This window comes from Lissotriton helveticus, chromosome 1_1, assembly GCF_964261635.1.
Source record: "Lissotriton helveticus chromosome 1_1, aLisHel1.1, whole genome shotgun sequence".
Taxonomy (NCBI): Eukaryota; Metazoa; Chordata; class Amphibia; order Caudata; family Salamandridae; genus Lissotriton; species Lissotriton helveticus.
Genome location: NC_136057.1, coordinates 1,593,395,824 through 1,593,413,615, shown reverse-complemented (window position 1 = coordinate 1,593,413,615; position 17,792 = coordinate 1,593,395,824). Strand labels below are relative to the sequence as shown.

Genomic DNA, 17,792 nt, shown 5'->3' with positions numbered 1-17,792 from the left:
CTAAAATGTATGCTAAATTCAATTCAGAGTGGAAGATAAAACTAGTAATAGTAGGCGGGAGATTCATTAACCGCCCACAGATTCTATTTTCTTCTGTTTGTACGGCAGCAACATTATGGAGTCCCCACAACCCTGCTCCGTACGATTATGTAGGTACACACTGCATTTTAGAAACTTTAAGGAAGGGGGAAAATAGTGGACCTACCTTCGTTCTTGGCTAAATTAAAAAAGGAGCCTGCCGCTCTCCAATGTCTCAGACGAGCTGTGTTTACTTGTGGCGGTCAGGAATTGCCTGCGACGAACACCAAGACCAAATAACACAAGTCCCATATTGCACTGAGTTCTTGCTCATTCGGTTTTAAGGCTGTCAGGGTTTTTCTACTGGGTCCACAGGCCATTATGTGAGATTTCCCAAAATTAGTTTATGTCAATGGTATTCATGAATGACAAAAGATTCTACTAAGATGCTTAATACACAGGGTGTTCTAGCCAACAAAACTCTCATAGGCATGTAATAATGACAGGACAGCAGAGTTGGCAATTTTTGACACATCCCCAGTAGAACTCAATAGATGCATGTTCAAATCATTGATATGCAAAATAAAACGCAGGGGTGCCAACATGCACCACTGCGTACCCCACTTACTAGTGGAAAGGCATCAGAGACTTCCCCTGACTGTCCATATCGTACCAAAGTGCTCATGGAGATTGGATAAAAAGTTACTGCACATAATAGATAAAGCATCCCTTGCCCGAATTCCAGTACTCCTACGTTTGATAGTGTCCACTGGCCCTTGCTACAGAACACCCAGGATAGGGTGCATGTAAGACCCTGGTTTAAGAAATGGCTATGGCTAATTAGCTCAGGGGAGGGTCAACAGCATCATGTTACAGGTCTTTGAAGAGATGCCCTTTGATCCCGCTTCTTTTTTATATGGAATCCCTGACAGAGACTATCAATGTGTATCCACAGATTTCTGGGTTCCCTATAGGACAGCAGAAACATAAGCTGGCTCTCCACGCAGATGATGTAATTGGCTGCCCTCTCACTCCCAAAAATCTCAATCCCAGCCTACCTGAAAGGATTCAAAGGATTCAGCAGGGTCTCTAGTTTTAAGGTGAATAGCCAAAAATCGTATATTCTTAACCTTATCCCGCAGTGGGATCAGTCCATATTGAAACACCTATTTCCTCTTCTGTAGGCGCGAAAAAGGGTGCAATACTGGGGCTAAAAATATGCCCCTCGTCGGAGAAAACGGTGGAGTTTAACTATAGAGAGCTCGTCTCCACCACCCACAAAGGCTTGCAGTCTTTTTTCAAAGGTTTTCATATGCATGTGAACCAAAAAGAAAACAGGTGACATTTGTTACCTTTTTACCATCGTGCTTGTACATTGGCACATTGCAATAAACACCCAAGTAATTTCTCCCACTGTCTCACTGCCCCCCCAGGTCCCTCCCAGCGACTCAGCAGCAAAAATATCCAATCTTTCCCAGTCCCTAGCATTCAAGTGGCACAACAGGAGTACACAGGTACCCCCGAACAGTCTTGTGGTCTTGGCACTCTGGGGGACTATGCCAGGTGGGGAGTTTTGAAGCTGTCAAAATGGCCATTTTAAGCAAAACGTTTATGTTATGCAAGACACCTCCACTACGACCACCATCACATCTTTTGTGTAAATGGCAACAGATGATTGAAGCATTTACCTCAGTTAGCAAGAAAACTTGCAGGGCAAGAGAGGGCATATTTGTCTGTGGCAGCGGGTGACTTAGGCATAACTCATCTCTTCAGTTATCTAGCCATCTATTGGAGATACCTGGTTAAATGGAATAGGCCCCTCACAAAGCAGCACTGGAGCTTTATTTATCAAACCATACAGGGATACAGATTTGAAAATTACCATGGCTCTCTAAGAAATTGGACTTCAAAGTGTACATATCTCGCCAGTAGTGCAAGCTACTGTAAATGTAAATTGATACTTTTATAGCGCACTACTCACCCGCAAGGGTCTCAAGGCGCATGTACGAATACCGCTGTGGAACCCATCCTGGCTTTCCCTGTGAGGTGTCCACTCCTGGGCACCCCCAAGGTGGAGGCCAGGCATCCTTAGCGTTGTGGGGGCCGTTGTGGAGATTAAGCAAGCTATTGCCCAGAGTTGCAGAGTGGGACTCCATGATTGGAATAGGCACCGAGGCGGGAATTATCAGGTCCGTGGAATTTTGAGCCCAAGACCCGCCGAGGCGGGGAATTGAACCCTGGTCCCGGGCTAGACCTCTGCATCAGGGTCTGCCGCTCTAACCATTGAGCCACACTTCTCCACTGTAGAGGCCTGTGATAGCACTGCCATTGTTCGAGGTTTATCCTCGCACCCCTCCTGACTCACGCCCATTGTCGGCAACCCAACTTTTGCTTTGGCGATGATGGCCAAGGAGTACTGCACCTGGTAAGATGCCACGGTAAAACAATAGGTGACATATGACCTCAGCGGTCTGATAGACTGTCAACAAATTAAATCCAACTATGGCATTTGAGAGGGATAGATGGCATTTGAGAGGGATAGATGGCGGTACATTCATATTAAACATTGGGTAACACCCCACAATCCAACCAAATGCCAGTAGGTCTCATACCCCCTTCGAGAAATTGTTGATTACCAGGGCGTATGACAAACTAATGCTTTCCAACATATATTCATTTTTTTGCCAAAACACGCAGAGTGGCTGCACAAACTTTGGGACCTCATAGGTATAGAGTAAATTATTATAATTATCATTAATTAAAGGTGTTTGACCGAACTCTAAGGCAGGTTGGACAACGAGATTTTCTGGACTGATCCAAATCATATAAACTGCTTTAAAATGGTAGACTAAGCCCTATTGGGGGGGGGGTCTTTCATTTCTCCTCACTACCTCCCGTTATCCCTACATATCTGCCATCCCTGCCCACCAGTACCCTTCCTACTCTGACTCACTTGCCGATGGTTGCAGGGAAGTATTGATTTTGGTAAAACAAATAGAGTTGAACTATAAAGCAGGGTGAGACATTTGGGACACTCTTCCCCTCTGCTATATAAGCAGGATAATGTTCCACAATCAGCAGATTCACAATGACATGGAGGCAAAATCTAACAAGAGTGAGAGCCTCAAAATTAAGGTCATCCGGCTCCCTTTACTATTTAACAAACTATGCACCAAAACGACAAAACCCTTATTACAAATGCCAACAGGTACCACCTGGAAAAGGTGCACAACATGCTAAAAGCATAAATTCCAATGATTGCTCATTCGGGTTCACATTGCATTTATTCATAAAGGTAGGCATTGAAAGCGCTACAGGACTACTTACTGATTACAGAATCCAAGGAGGAGGAGAGGTCCTGCATACTGTAGGGATTCAGGTCAACCCTTTTTTTACCTTCACCTGGAAGCCAGTTCTGTAAGTCCAAGCTGGCATCACGTCTCAACACTTCACACTCCCCGTCAGCAGCATCCTGCATGGGGATGGGCTTCTTCCGCCTACCTGTGTAGAAAGAGACAGTTAAACAGATGTCTTGTCAACCCAACTAGGTACCTAGCCCATCAACGTTACTGATTTAGAAAGAAAACTGCTTTTACAGAAGCATGAACAATTCTCCAACAGTTAGATTGAGACAAATGCCGCACAGATGCCAAGAAAAACAGGTTTGACATATGATTCTTTTTTTTCTGTTTGGAATTGCAAGATATTTCTCCAATAAAAACCTAAAGCTTCCACTATACACATATTGCAGTGAAATAACTTCCTTTTTAGAAGTAAGGAAACTATCTCAACAAAAAGTTGGGGCAAATATTTGAAGGTTCGTAATTACAGCTCTGTTACAAGCAAATGTTTCTCTTTCAGTGAACAGCCACTGTACTACAGACCAAATCGGCTACCTAAGTAGTGCCCACAAAAGAAAGCACAGCAAGAATCCTCCAAACCATTTCTGCAGCACTAGTATTTCAAAATGAGTGTCAAAGCAACATCATTTTCTTCAAAGCCCTACACAAACAGAAAAGGAAGCCCAAGCCTTTGTCACATTAACACCTTTGAAACATACTGTTAATGCCTTCCTGACCACAGAAATATGCACAAGATGCTCTTTGTCACAGGTTCCATTAGCGCCTCGTGACAAGAAGCATTAGTGAGAGGCATGCATTAAGGAAGAAATCAAATAGTTTTAACAAAGGCTCAAAGACTGACCTAGAAGACCTCTTCTTCATAAGAAGAGGTTGAGGGAAGAACACATTCCTACCTAATAAAGGAACAAAGGAAAACTTCTTAGGACCGACGCGTAGCATCAAGAACATACGTTCACCAGATAAAGCCATATTATGGCCACTATTTTCTAGTTTAGTTCCTCTTTAGTCTAAATGAGACAACAAGAGCACTCCAACTCCCAAAATGCAGCAAATTAAATGAATTTCCAGGATATGAACATTGCATTGCTGGTGACAAGAGTACCCAATAAGCTGCACCAAGAAGAGGCATCTGATTGAACAAAAAAATATCAATTGACTGCGATCAATAGGAAATGCATGAAAGAAAAAAAAGTATTTGGTGCATTTCCTGTAAACGTGCTAGGCAAAACACGCCAATCACACTGGGTAGATTCAGCAGCTGAAAAGAAAGAAAAAAACGAACCCCCCTAGGTCAAAGGTTTGAAAGTGGGATTTAGAGACCACATTTCCTGCTTAGGGTCAAATAAAAAAAGGTGCTTTTAAGTACAGACAATGGCACTCCTTCAACTTGCAGCCAATGTATATGTATATTTGCTAAGTGCCCAAGTTCCCTCTCCAATTCGCCTTATGCTTAAACAGTATTTCCCCACACCCCCATCTTTGCACTTGGTTTTGCCTCACAGGCCGATTGAGAGTACGTATTATTTTGGTAAAACACATACATTTGAACCATAAAAGCAGGGAGAGGCATTGGGGACATGCTGTTCCCCATTGCTATTTAAACAGGATAATGCTTGACAATTTGCTTATTTACAGTGACATTGACCCAAAACCTAACAAGAGAAAGCGCCTGGAAGTCCTGTTGCGGTCCTATGGCCGGCATCGGTTACTGAGGGACAACAACACCCAGGAGCCATCTGGAACACCTGAAGATGCGGAATGCAGAAAGTACTTTTCAACACGAAGTGGTCCAGCGGACACGGGACACTCCCAGGACCATCACAGACCAACAGTGGACAAGCCACCCTCCCCCCCAACCTCCCTCCCCTTTGTTTTTGTCTTGGACTGTACCAGAGTGGTACTGTGTATGGTGCTGGTTAGACATCGCCAGTGACTGCAGGGGACTACAGGTCCCACATCGCCATTGACTGCAGGGGACTACAGGTCCCATATCATCCTCCACCAGTTTTCTTGACTCCAATTTCACGAATGGAGAGTCATTCTAAATGTTCACAATTGGGCAAACAGAGGAGCAACGGGCAAACAAAAGCATCCTGGGACAGAAAAAGGGATAATGCTTCTACTAAATTAGCTGGAGGTACTACTATGCTAGAATCTTTGGCTAGAGCAGCTGGTGCCAAAGAGATACTTAGTGCAGAGAGGTCTATTGCTCACTGTGGGACAGGGTTCCAGTGGCTTCCCTTGGACTCAGCCAGCCCAGGTGAAACACCAATTGACTGCGGATAGTGAGAACTCAACCGCAACGATCAGTGGCCAACTGTCTAATATTTCAGCCACTCACTCCCACTCAACCAACCAACCAACCAACCAACCAGCATAACAATAAGGACTTTATTAATACCAGTGTAACTGGCCCCTCAGCCAAAAAGGAAATGCAACACCAAACAATGGGGCCTACATAGATTAAGTAGAGCCAAAGAGGCGAATACCAGGCTAATTGAGCACACTCTGCTAGCGTTCAATCCAGCTTCAATGTCCACTACAAATACCATGGTATTCCTTCGGAAGCGGACGCTCCCCACGACCCCTGGTCCCACCTGGGTATCGTTATACTGCTGCATTGAGCTGCTGACTTACTCTGCCACATAGAACTCGTTCTGGTGCCTGCGCTGCTCGCATTGCCTCCCTAGCTGCATCTGCCATTATAGTGCTCGCTATATTCAGCTGATTTAAAATTGTGTGCTGCTCGCTTTGTTTGGCCTTATTTAATTCGCATTGCCTCTGTAATTATTTCTTGTGGTTGTAGCGATTGCCCGCTTTGTCTGCAGAAGTGTGTAGCCTGATTGTGCCAGTGCCCCTGCCGACAGCGTAACCCTGTCTGTGCCCCGGCCGTTCCGGTTTCGTTTTGCCAGCCATTTTGTTGTTGTTGTGCATCGGAGCCCGTCCCCTCCACCAGGATCCCGCCTCCCAGCTGCTCCTCCCTCGCCCCTCCCCCTCCCCCTCCACTATCCACATATGTCAGATGCTCTTGCGTGCAGCGTTCACGCGCAGCGGTCGCGCCCTATGCGCGCCGAAGGTGCGCCAAAGGTAAGCCCGTCTACGCCCGTCCGCGCCTGGACCGCGCCCAGCGCCAGACCCCCTGGCCCCCGCAAAAGCCTCTCCACCCGCATAATGTACAACGCCGCAACCCTCTCAGCCCTTAACCCCGGCCGACCACCAAACTGCTACCAAGCCGCCCCAGGACACACCGATGGACCCTTCACCTGCCACTCCTACAAGTTCGACTGCATCAGGACCCACACCAAATCCACAAACTCCAAACAGAGCTCCGACACCAACCACCTAAAGTGCTTACTGCTCAACACCCGCTCAGTCCACAGACATTCCATCGAACTCTGGAACCTACTCGACACTACATCGCCGGACGTCGCCTTCCTTACAGAAACATGGATGAACGCCTCATCAGCCCCCGACATCGCCATAGCCATCCCGGACACCTACAAGATTATCCGAAAGGACCGCATCAACCAAACAGGAGGAGGCATCGCCATCGTCCATAAGAACAACATCCGCATCACAACCAGCTCCGACGATAACCTCGCTACCGCCGAACACCTTCACTTCCAGATTCACACCGACCCCAAAACGACACTCAGAGGCACCCTTATCTATAGACCCCCAGGACCCCGCTCACAATTCAGTGAAGGCATCGCTGACTTCAGCCCACATGCCATCCCATCCGAGAACTACATTCTATTGGGAGACCTCAACTTCCACCTGGACAAGAAAAACGACAACACCACAACCACCACCCTTCTGGACAACATGGCCAATGTCGGACTCAAACAACTCGTTGACACCCCCACCCACTCCGCCGGACACACGCTCGACCCTATCTTCACCTCCAGCAAGCACATCTCCTTCGATCACACCACAGCTCTCCATTGGACGGACCACAGCTGCGTTCACTTCCACTACAAAAAATGCACGTCCCATAACCCCCCGCAACCTATTCCCCGAAGAAACTGGAACAAAATCACCACCGACCAGCTCTTCTCGTCGCTCCAACAAAACACTCCTGCCAACTCATCGGACCCAAACCAAGCAGCCACCAACCTCACACAATGGATCACCCACAGCGCAGACGAAATAGCACCCTTGAAAAACCATCTAATCAAGCAAGGGAACAAAAAAGCCCCCTGGTTCAACGATGACCTTAAGAAATCAAGAAGTTCTGTCGGACTCTCGAGAAAACCTGGAGAAAAAACCCACCACTGACAACCTGGCCTCCTTCAAGAACGCCACCAACTCATCCGATCCACCAAGAAATCAGCATTTAAGGATCGACTTGACAACAATGCCCAAAACAGCAAGGAACTATTCAACATCGTCAAAGAATTCACTAACCCCTCCGCAGGCACTAACGACATCACCCCCTCCCAAGACCTCTGCGACTCATCATTCTTCCACAACAAAATCGCCGAAATACACAACAGCTTTCAAAACCAGTCCGAAGACCAGCCCACTCCACCCACCTCCGAACCAAAACCCCCCTCTAACAACCTTTGCACCTGGAACCTATTCACCACTGAAGACACCATCCACCTGATGAATTCCATCCACTCAGGATCACCAACCGACCCTTGTCCCCACCACATCTTCAACAAAGCAGACTCCATCATCGCACCCCATCTCCGAAACGTCATCAACTGCTCCCTCAACTCCGCCACCTTCCCAGAAAACTGGAAACATGCCGAACTCAGCGCCCTTCTGAAGAAACCCACGGCTGACCCAACCGAACTTAAGAACTACCGCCCCATCTCGCTCCTCCCATTCCCCGCCAAAGTCATCGAGAAAGCCGTCAATAGTCAGCTCGCCGCCTTCCTCGAATCCAACAAATCCCTCGACTCCTCTCAATCAGGCTTCAGAGCCAAACACAGCACCGAAACCGCCCTCATCGCAGCAACAGATGACATCCGAACACTACTGGACAACGGAGAAACAGTTGCTCTCATCTTACTTGACCTCTCCGCAGCCTTCGACACAGTCTGTCATAGCACCCTCATACAACGCCTCAGCAACATCGGAGTACAAGGAAAGGCACTGGACTGGATCATATCGTTCCTCACCGGAAGAACCCAGAGAGTCCGCCTCCCCCTTTCAAATCAGAGGCTACCAAAGTCATCTGCGGTGTACCACAAGGATCATCACTCAGCCCCACCCTCTTCAACGTATACACGAGTCCCCTCACATCCATCGCGCGCCAACACAACCTCAACATCATCTCCTACGCAGACGACACCCAGCTGATCCTCTCCCTCACAAAAGACCCAAACACCGCCAAAACCAACCTACACGAAGGAATGAAAGAAGTAGCCGAGTGGATGAAGAACAGCCGTTTAAAACTAAACTCGGACAAAACAGAAGTCCTCATCTTAGGACCATCCCCCTCTGCCTGGGACAACTCATGGTGGCCACCGGCCCTCGGAACCGCACCCATACCTACGGACCACGCACGTAACCTGGGCTTCATCCTAGACTCCTCCCTCTCGATGACCAGACAAGTCAACGCCGTCTCATCATCTTGCTTCAACATCCTACGAATGCTCAAAAAAATCTTCCGTTGGATCCCCACCGAAACAAGAAAGACAGTCACCCACGCACTGGTCACAAGCCGATTGGATTACGGCAACACCCTTTACGCCGGAACCTCAGCCAAACTACAGAAAAAACTCCGCCTCAGCCAGGCTCATTTTGAACATCCCTCGGCAAGCTCACATTTCCGACCACCTGAAAGACCTCCATTGGCTCCCGGTCAACAAGAGAATAACGTTGAGTCTCCTCACCCACGCACACAAAGCCCTCTACGACCTAGGACCCGAATGCCTCAACACGCGTCTATCCTTCTACACCCCCTCCCACCAACTACGATTGTCCAATCAAGCCCTCGCCGCAATCCCGCGCATCCACAGATTCACTATGGGGGGGGAAGATCCTTCTCCTACTCAGCGGCTAAAACCTGGAATTCTCTCCCCACCCACCTCCGCCTCACTCAGAACCACCTCTCTTTCAGAAAGCAACTAAAAACCTAAATTCACCTCCCTCCCACAAGCGCCTTGAGACCCTCTGGGTGAGTAGTGCGCTATACAAATTTTTGAACTGGAACATGGGAGTTGCCAGGGTAGTCATAGACAGACTGGGACTGGATTTTAGATCATTTAAAATCATTGATGGCAGAGTGCGTTATCCCTCTGTTGGACAGGATACACAAACTGGAAGATGCTGGTACCCAGCTAACCCTGACCCAGACCAAGTTGTTGATCCAGCTGGCCTTTATACAGCAGTCTGACTGGTCCAGCTAGGCCCCTGGTTCTGAACTCCAATCACATAACTGGCCCTCATTCCTTTGCAAGGGGCTAGGATTGCCACTGGAACCCAGTCTCGCTCTTCATTAGCTGGGAGAGTCTCAACACTGGAGGGTGGTGGAGGTGCTCAAAGTCTGTGATACCCAGAATGGAAAGACTGTTGGAGAATTTGATCCTCACGCTCAGTCTTTTCCCAATCAGACCTGTTTAAATCTTCCACCCGCATGTTCCCCTTATGCGGTTTGGACTGGTGTTCCTTAAACTCCCTGAGGGAGGAACAAATATCCCACCACAAAAACAAAGTTAGTTGTTTGTGGATTCGAAACATCAATTTTAATGTGAATGAAGATAATGATATTTTGTTTGTGAGGAAGTTGGATGGGTTGGTCCTATGGCAAAACATTTGGGTGGGTACTGAGTTTCATTCAGTTTTAATACAGGCCTCATTCGCCATCCAATTCAGTCTGGTGCCAAGCTGTACCTGCAGGGAGCCAACATTAACATAGCCCATGGGCTACTTTTATAAATTATCTACAGCCTAGGAGCGAGATATGGCGTTGCCTCAGCCAGTAAGTAAAGATGAGATACTTAGTCCTACAGTTCCTATATCAAACAGATTTCTCCCACTATCAGACTTAGCTAACATTGACTGAAGCTTAATAAACACTGGTGCCCTTACGGAGAATGGTACACAAGGGCTGGAGGATCAGTGGATAACACGGACTCTCCACTTCTAGCAGTCCGACATCAGAATTCATCACTAACTCCTGTTTTGCCTCCGACAACTCCCCTGTTTTATTCACTAACCTGGTTTCCTGGAATCTTGCAGGGTTAGCTTAAAAACTTCCTGTGTAGATTGATTTATTGATAAGTTTGACATGTGCCTCTTTCAGGGAACCTGGGCTTTGTCCCCTTTGTTATGCCTTGGTTATGTTAATTTTACTCGGGCTGCAAACTCCTCAAGGGTCGATCAGGCGGACTGATCATATGGGTTAAAAACTACTCTGCCTTGCTTGGCAAAGGATATTCATATGGGTTCACCCGATGTCCTAGGTGTCCCTGACAAAGCCACATACTATATTTATAATGTGTATTGCAGGCCTGGCGGCAGTAGTTCTGAATTAATCTCTATAGATACTGTAGATTCATGAGACCTTTTGGGGTGATTTGTGCGCTCAAGTTCCTTTGACTGACTTTTAGATTCCCACATAGCAGGCCTACCTGTTGAGTCCTATAAAATCATAGCTGGCAATTTTAATTGTAAATTTGAGCCACTGAGCATCAACTCGGAGAACCAAATTGGTGATGAAGATCAGGCTTGGACAGTCCCAGGGCTTATACTTCCATCTATAAAGAAATGGATAGCCACTATAGTCCAGTAAAATGCGTTTACACTGAACCAAGACCTTCGAGCTGGCAATGGGTGAACGATTTCTGACAGAGGGGAGAAATACATTCAATCATCTACAAGACACTATTCTGAGTGCATCCTGGTAAATATTAGACTTTGGCCTTAGCTGGTGGATATGAGTGCTATACCTCGGCGCGATAGTGAGCACAACACTTTAGATCTTACGTTGACTTCACTAGGAAATCACCTTGTCTGGTACCCCTACTGAACCCTTCGATAGAAGGCTTAGACCCTCCAATAATTGGCATAGGTTAAATTTGAGCCTGGTAGTAGAAAATCCAATGGTACTTAGAGAGGTTTACAATACAGTGGCTGAAGGGTTTAAAGCTGTGCAGAACATGGCAGCACCCCCAGATCAATTAGAAGCCCTAGAGGCTATCAGCTACCCTCTGATAAAGCCTTACTGCTCGCCACCACTACCACAAATAGAGTGTAAGGTATTATCTACTTTCACCTCTGCCTACCGTTGGGGTTCCACTGGACTCTGTGCACACTATACCTTACTTTGGTATAGTATATACAGAGCCAGCTACCTACAGCACCTGAAAAGGTAAACAGTGTAAAAGCATCAATTCCAATAAATGCTCATTCCGTTTCACATTGCATTTATTCATGAAGGTCAGCATTGGAAGTTCCCCATAACTCCTATTGGGTTGCAGAATACAAGGGGGATAAGTCCTGAATCCCTTCCGTATGCAGATCAACAGCTAGGTCTCAGGTTTGAAAGTGGGCTTGATGATCAAGTTACTTACCTTCGGTAACACCTTATCTGGGAGAGACATTATCAAACCGCAGATTCCTTGCCATTTAATTTCCCACGCATCAGACTGGAGCAGGAAGTTTTGTCTACAAGCAATACCACTGTGCGTCAGTAGGTGGCATCGGTCAGCTCCACATATCGTTGTCCGTGTCACCTATATATGACCCACGTTGGCGTGCTGACTGCAGTTACTTTTTCACGACTTTCCCCGCCAGAAGCACAGAGCCATGAGGTGAACAGACATTGGTGTGTTTGAAAACTAGGGCCCTGAAAGGGATCAGCCCTGCCACTAGAATCCAATTTGCTGTGCTAGGATGATGGGTGGATCGGTAATGAATCTGTGGCTAGAATACAACTCTACCAGATAAAGCCTTCCGAAGGTAAGTAACTTGTTCATCTGATAGAGCCAGCTAGCCAGATATGCCTTGCCTTTGAATAGATACCCAAGCAATACCTTGCACAGAGGAGGGACTACGAACAAGTTCAGACTAGGAAATCCTGTACTACTGAACACCCGAAATGGTCATCCCTGCAGACTTGAGTGTCTCAGCAGTAATGTTTGGTAAATGTGTGCAAGTATGCACACACTGCTGCCCGACAAATGTCCATGACTGGGACATCCATGTGCTGCTAACGCAGTGGTAGCCAATATTACAACAATTGGTTCCTTCGGGTGTACCACATTCCTTTTTACTCACTCATAGTTCTATGTAGTTGTACAAAGTAAAATCAGAATCCAACACCAATCGTGTAGTTATGCACTATTTTATGAATTATAGTCATTCATAAATACTCTTTGTAATTTTCAAGAAAGGCTGTACAATAAGTGAAAAAGTGCAACTTGTGACATTTAGTGCTCAGTGCTGGCGGCGCAAAAAGTGAACAGGAACTATACAGTACTTATATACAAGGAAATATACAATAATTCAACTTCGGTCTGCGCAATTACACATATACCACTGTATACTACAAAAGTCAGTTTTCAGCACAGGGTATTGAGGCAACAGATCCAACTATTCGTCGACGTTTCGACCCTCTAAATGCGCACTTGCGGCGTCAACCACGGGTCTTCATCAGGACTGGGAGGGGACGGGACAGCCTTCAGATGAACTGTTTAGGTGGTGTAGCTTGAACTGCATATGTCTGTCGGTGGTGCGTGGAATGCTCCCCGACGGTTATTCTTATTGTAGCGCTGTGCCCAATTGTATCCTGACTGGGTATTCCGGATTATTCTTGTACCCAGTCGTGCTTCACCATAAAATTTGAAAAGCCACGAGATTCCGCTATTACTCAATTTCCAATGCTGGAGGAGAATCTCTTCCTTCCTAGCGTGGTAAAATTCCCATGAAATGCACCGGCGTCCTAGGGAATTTTACCACGCTAGGAAGGAAGAGATTCTCCTCCAGCATTGGAAATTGAGTAATAGCGGAATCTCGTGGCTTTTCAAATTTTATGGTGAAGCACGACTGGGTACAAGAATAATCCGGAATACCCAGTCAGGATACAATTGGGCACAGCGCTACAATAAGAATAACCGTCGGGGAGCATTCCACGCACCACCGACAGACATATGCAGTTCAAGCTACACCACCTAAACAGTTCATCTGAAGGCTGTCCCGTCCCCTCCCAGTCCTGATGAAGACCCGTGGTTGACGCCGCAAGTGCGCATTTAGAGGGTCGAAACGTCGACGAATAGTTGGATCTGTTGCCTCAATACCCTGTGCTGAAAACTGACTTTTGTAGTATACAGTGGTATATGTGTAATTGCGCAGACCGAAGTTGAATTATTGTATATTTCCTTGTATATAAGTACTGTATAGTTCCTGTTCACTTTTTGCGCCGCCAGCACTGAGCACTAAATGTCACAAGTTGCACTTTTTCACTTATTGTACAGCCTTTCTTGAAAATTACAAAGAGTATTTATGAATGACTATAATTCATAAAATAGTGCATAACTACACGATTGGTGTTGGATTCTGATTTTACTTTGTACAACTACATATAACTATGAGTGAGTAAAAAGGAATGTGGTACACCCGAAGGAACCAATTGTTTTAATATTGATTAACTGCCCAGGTTCTTAGGGATACTGGGTTAACCCCATTAGAGATTTCACGAACGCAGTGGTAGCAGCATTAGCTTTACTGAAATGAGCCCCTAAGCCTTCAGGAGGCTGCTTCTTTACCAGAGCGTAACAAATCTTGATGCAGAGGACAACCCATTGAGAGATGGTCTCTTCTGCACTGCCCAACCCTCCTTCACACCAACGTACCCCACAAAGGGTGGTCGTCCACATGGAATTCTTTTGTGCAGTCCAGGTGGAACAATCAAGCTCTTTTTGGGTCCAGACGGTGGAGTCGCACATCATCTTTAGAGGGATGCAGAAGAGCGTAGAAAGTGGGCAAGGTGACCGATTGTTAGGACTCGTCAGGAAATAGTCAAGGGAAGCTTGAGAGACAATGGATGGCAGGTTATGTGTCATCTCCTGAATGCCTGCGATGTGGGCACACGGAAGGCTCTTATTCATATGATATGGCACAGTACATCGCTCAAAGTTTTGGCGCGAGTCATGGCGTGCCTCTGGGAGGTCCTGGGGTGGGATGTCCCTGTTTCACCAAGATTAGGAATCTTACATATCATGGAGGGTATCGGAGGCAACCTTTATAAAGGCCACTTACTGATGCTGGGGCTTACCCTGGCTAAAAGGGATATTGCGAGGTTATGGAAGGAAACTGTTCCACCATCGTTGACACTCTGGAAAAAGGGGCTAGACATTTGCGTGGGCATCAAGTTACCAGTGTTTAAGGCTAGAGGTTGCAGAAGTGTGGTAAATAAATAAATAATACCCTATTTTTGAATGTATAAATGAATAACAGATAGCTCAATAAATAAGAGTCAAGATTCGAGGTAGTAGGAGTTTCGCAGGTTTATTACAGCATAAAGGACAGGAACAGGACAACCTGCATAGGAATAGGATGACAGGGCCCAGCAGCGCTGCTGGTGTCAGGAGCGGGACAAGGGGAACGGAGAAGATTTTTTAATAACAGTGCATGAGCATATATACATAACGCAAACACATAGCATTACATTGCAATAGGCGTAGCAGTGGGTGGAGCAAAAGGCGTGACGCGTAGCAGTCGTGAAAGATAAGGGGGAAAAGAGGTGTAACAGGGCGTATACATAGACATGTGATGCAAACGTAACAGAATATGTCATGAATGGGGCGGAAACCATGGAGGGGGCTACCTAAGGAGCCGGGACCTCTAACCTGATGGTGCGCGCAAACTAGCAATGACGTGTTACTAGGAGAAGCTGGGGGCTATGAACTCTGTGCTAAGAGCAGAGACTGAAGTCTGGAGAGTCAGGGCGACATGTACCTAAACAGTATCTAGTATCTGATGTTTAGAGAACATGTTGATATAAACTAGAAGTCAGGAGAGGAAAGGCTAACTTGATTCTAAGACTGGACCATGCATTATTCTACATGTAGTGCGTGATGAAGAATACTAAATGACCATTAAATGCAGTAGTCTCTAACGTGGAGCCGAAAAGGCTAGACAATGACGGAAACTATTGATGCAGTAGCTTAGGAATGCAGAGAAGGAGGACTGAACTGATAACTGGAATCATAACATTTTTGGCAGACTCAGAGGCAGAGCCAGCCTGAACCGGGCACTGTGAGGCAGGAAGTAAGTGAAGGGTCGAGGATACAGGTGGGGGCTGTATCGCTCCTTAGCGAGGTTTCAGGAGACAGGAGCTGAATCTGGTGTCCAGGTCCTTTTGAGGCCTAGAGACGGGGACTTTATAATGGAATAACGTGCACACTGAGAAACGTGGCAACGTAGCTTTACATAGGCCTGATATTCGTAGTATTCAAGAGAACTGGAAACTGGCATACTAGAGGTGGACACAACTGTAATTGCGTCATTAATCGAACATGGGGAATACATATGCATATTTAATCATGCACACATAACATATGATGGATGACACGTAGGGACACTGAACATGGCAAAATTTACTTTTCCACATTCCCTCCTTGTCACTACGTTTCCATCAGGAAACATCAATATTCATGATACCATCTATCATTTCATACAGTATCATTTGCTCGTCTCGAATTATCCTGGAACGGGATTTAGAACGGGGCTTGGGACTAGGAATACAAGAGGTAACACAAATGCCGCAAATCGCAGGGCCACATTGTATACAGAGACAGCAGCTGAATATGATCGCTACTGCAATACCTAGAAAGGACAAGACTTTCCATCCCCAGGCGGAAATTATATTCCAGAACCAACCGGACCATGTCCAGGTGCCTGGATCTTGGTGTATCAGATGGGCAATTTTATGGAGTCTGGTTATAGCTGAATAAACAGACGGCGCGTTATTTGGAATGAAAATGCAGCAACTAGATCCGATGACTCTACAGGCCCCGCCCCTATCGGCCAGTATGACGTCAAGGACGAGACGATTCTGTAAAACGACAAATCTCATAGCAGTTTGCTCTTCAGTTAAATTACCTAGAGCAGAGGCAGTCTCATTTACTACAGCTTCAAGGGTTCTGGTTAACCTGCGGATTAGCTTACTATTCTGGATAGGTCCTATAAAGAAAAAGAAACCTCTATTGAAATCTGTATACTGTTCTAGAGCAGTTTCAGTATAATCGACAATTGGGGACTCCCTTCTATGTCTAATGTGTACTAGATGTGTGTTTCTGTGAAAATAAGAATGACGTGAAGCTTTGAAGATAGATTTCCCACTGTCACTATACTTGACAATAGTAGTACAATCACTATGTCCTACATGTACAGAACCATAATTTCGGACACATAATTCACCTCTGACTGGCAGTACTGAAATAGCAGGTAAGTCTGGAGTAGTATCAGACTGAACATTCAGGACCATGAAATTCGACGAATAATTACCTAAATTATACACTTCATTTTCTAGATCTAACCCGGTTCTGTGAGGGAGACCTTGCTTGTCTGGAAAACATGTACTGTTAAGAAAAGACATATCTGTTGAGGATGACGTTAACGTGGACCATGCTCCACACGAACCATTATGTGAAAATGGATAAGGAAAAAGTGGCAGGACTCCCTTCGGTGTCTGGAAAGGGGGGAGTCGACCACACACCCAACAATTAGTGGCATTGCTGGTCTGGTGTGAGTAATGTAACATACGGATGAATGAGTTATTTCGCATAGCGAGGCGGTAAGAGAGTTCATGAGGAGGCAGATCACTAAACATGTGCTCTACAGTAGCATTAGAAGACTTATTTACATGAGAAACTGGAAGATACAGGTAAAATGCATAACTGGTGCAGGAAATCATAATGCTGAGAAATAATATGAAACATAGAAAAATGATACATCGGATTGAGTTTTGACTAACTCTCTCACTATGGGGGTCTATTTTATACATGTCAGAAACAGTCTAACCGTTTCACCTAGGGGAGGACTTAGACAATCAAACTGACTGACTTATTTTACTAGACCGGAGTTTTAGCTTGTACTCCTGTTGCGGAGTTTTCTCTAACAGGGGAGGGTTTGTAGCAATGTCTTTTGCGGGACAGTCCTTGAGAACAATATTTTGGCAATCCTTCAAATCCTGGGAAATGTTCTTTAAGACGGGTTTCAGTCCATTAAATTGTTTTACATGAGAAAGGTGCACCCAGCCTTTGCGACCTTCCAACTTCACGGCTGTACGGGTGGTGAGGAGGACCTGTCGGGGCTCTTTCCAGCGAGGCTCCAGCGGACTTGATCTGTCAAAATTCCTCACCAACACCATGGATCCTGGAACAATTTCATGCGGTGCCACCTCGGTATTGTCTGGAAATGCGGCGGCAACCGGTGAACGACATGAGTTGAGGG

General features: G+C 46.2%; 1 protein-coding gene across 2 annotated transcripts in view; it reads right to left on the bottom strand.

Moving 5' to 3' along the window:
* The window catches only part of ESPL1 (extra spindle pole bodies like 1, separase), a 588,475-nt gene that overhangs the window by 241,251 nt on the left and 329,432 nt on the right, over nucleotides 1-17,792 (bottom strand). For both annotated transcript variants that reach the window (XM_078687592.1, XM_078687600.1), the window contains one exon: nucleotides 3,346-3,519. In XM_078687592.1, the coding sequence (XP_078543718.1) occupies nucleotides 3,346-3,519 (174 nt within the window). The remainder of the gene's footprint in view (nucleotides 1-3,345; nucleotides 3,520-17,792) is intronic.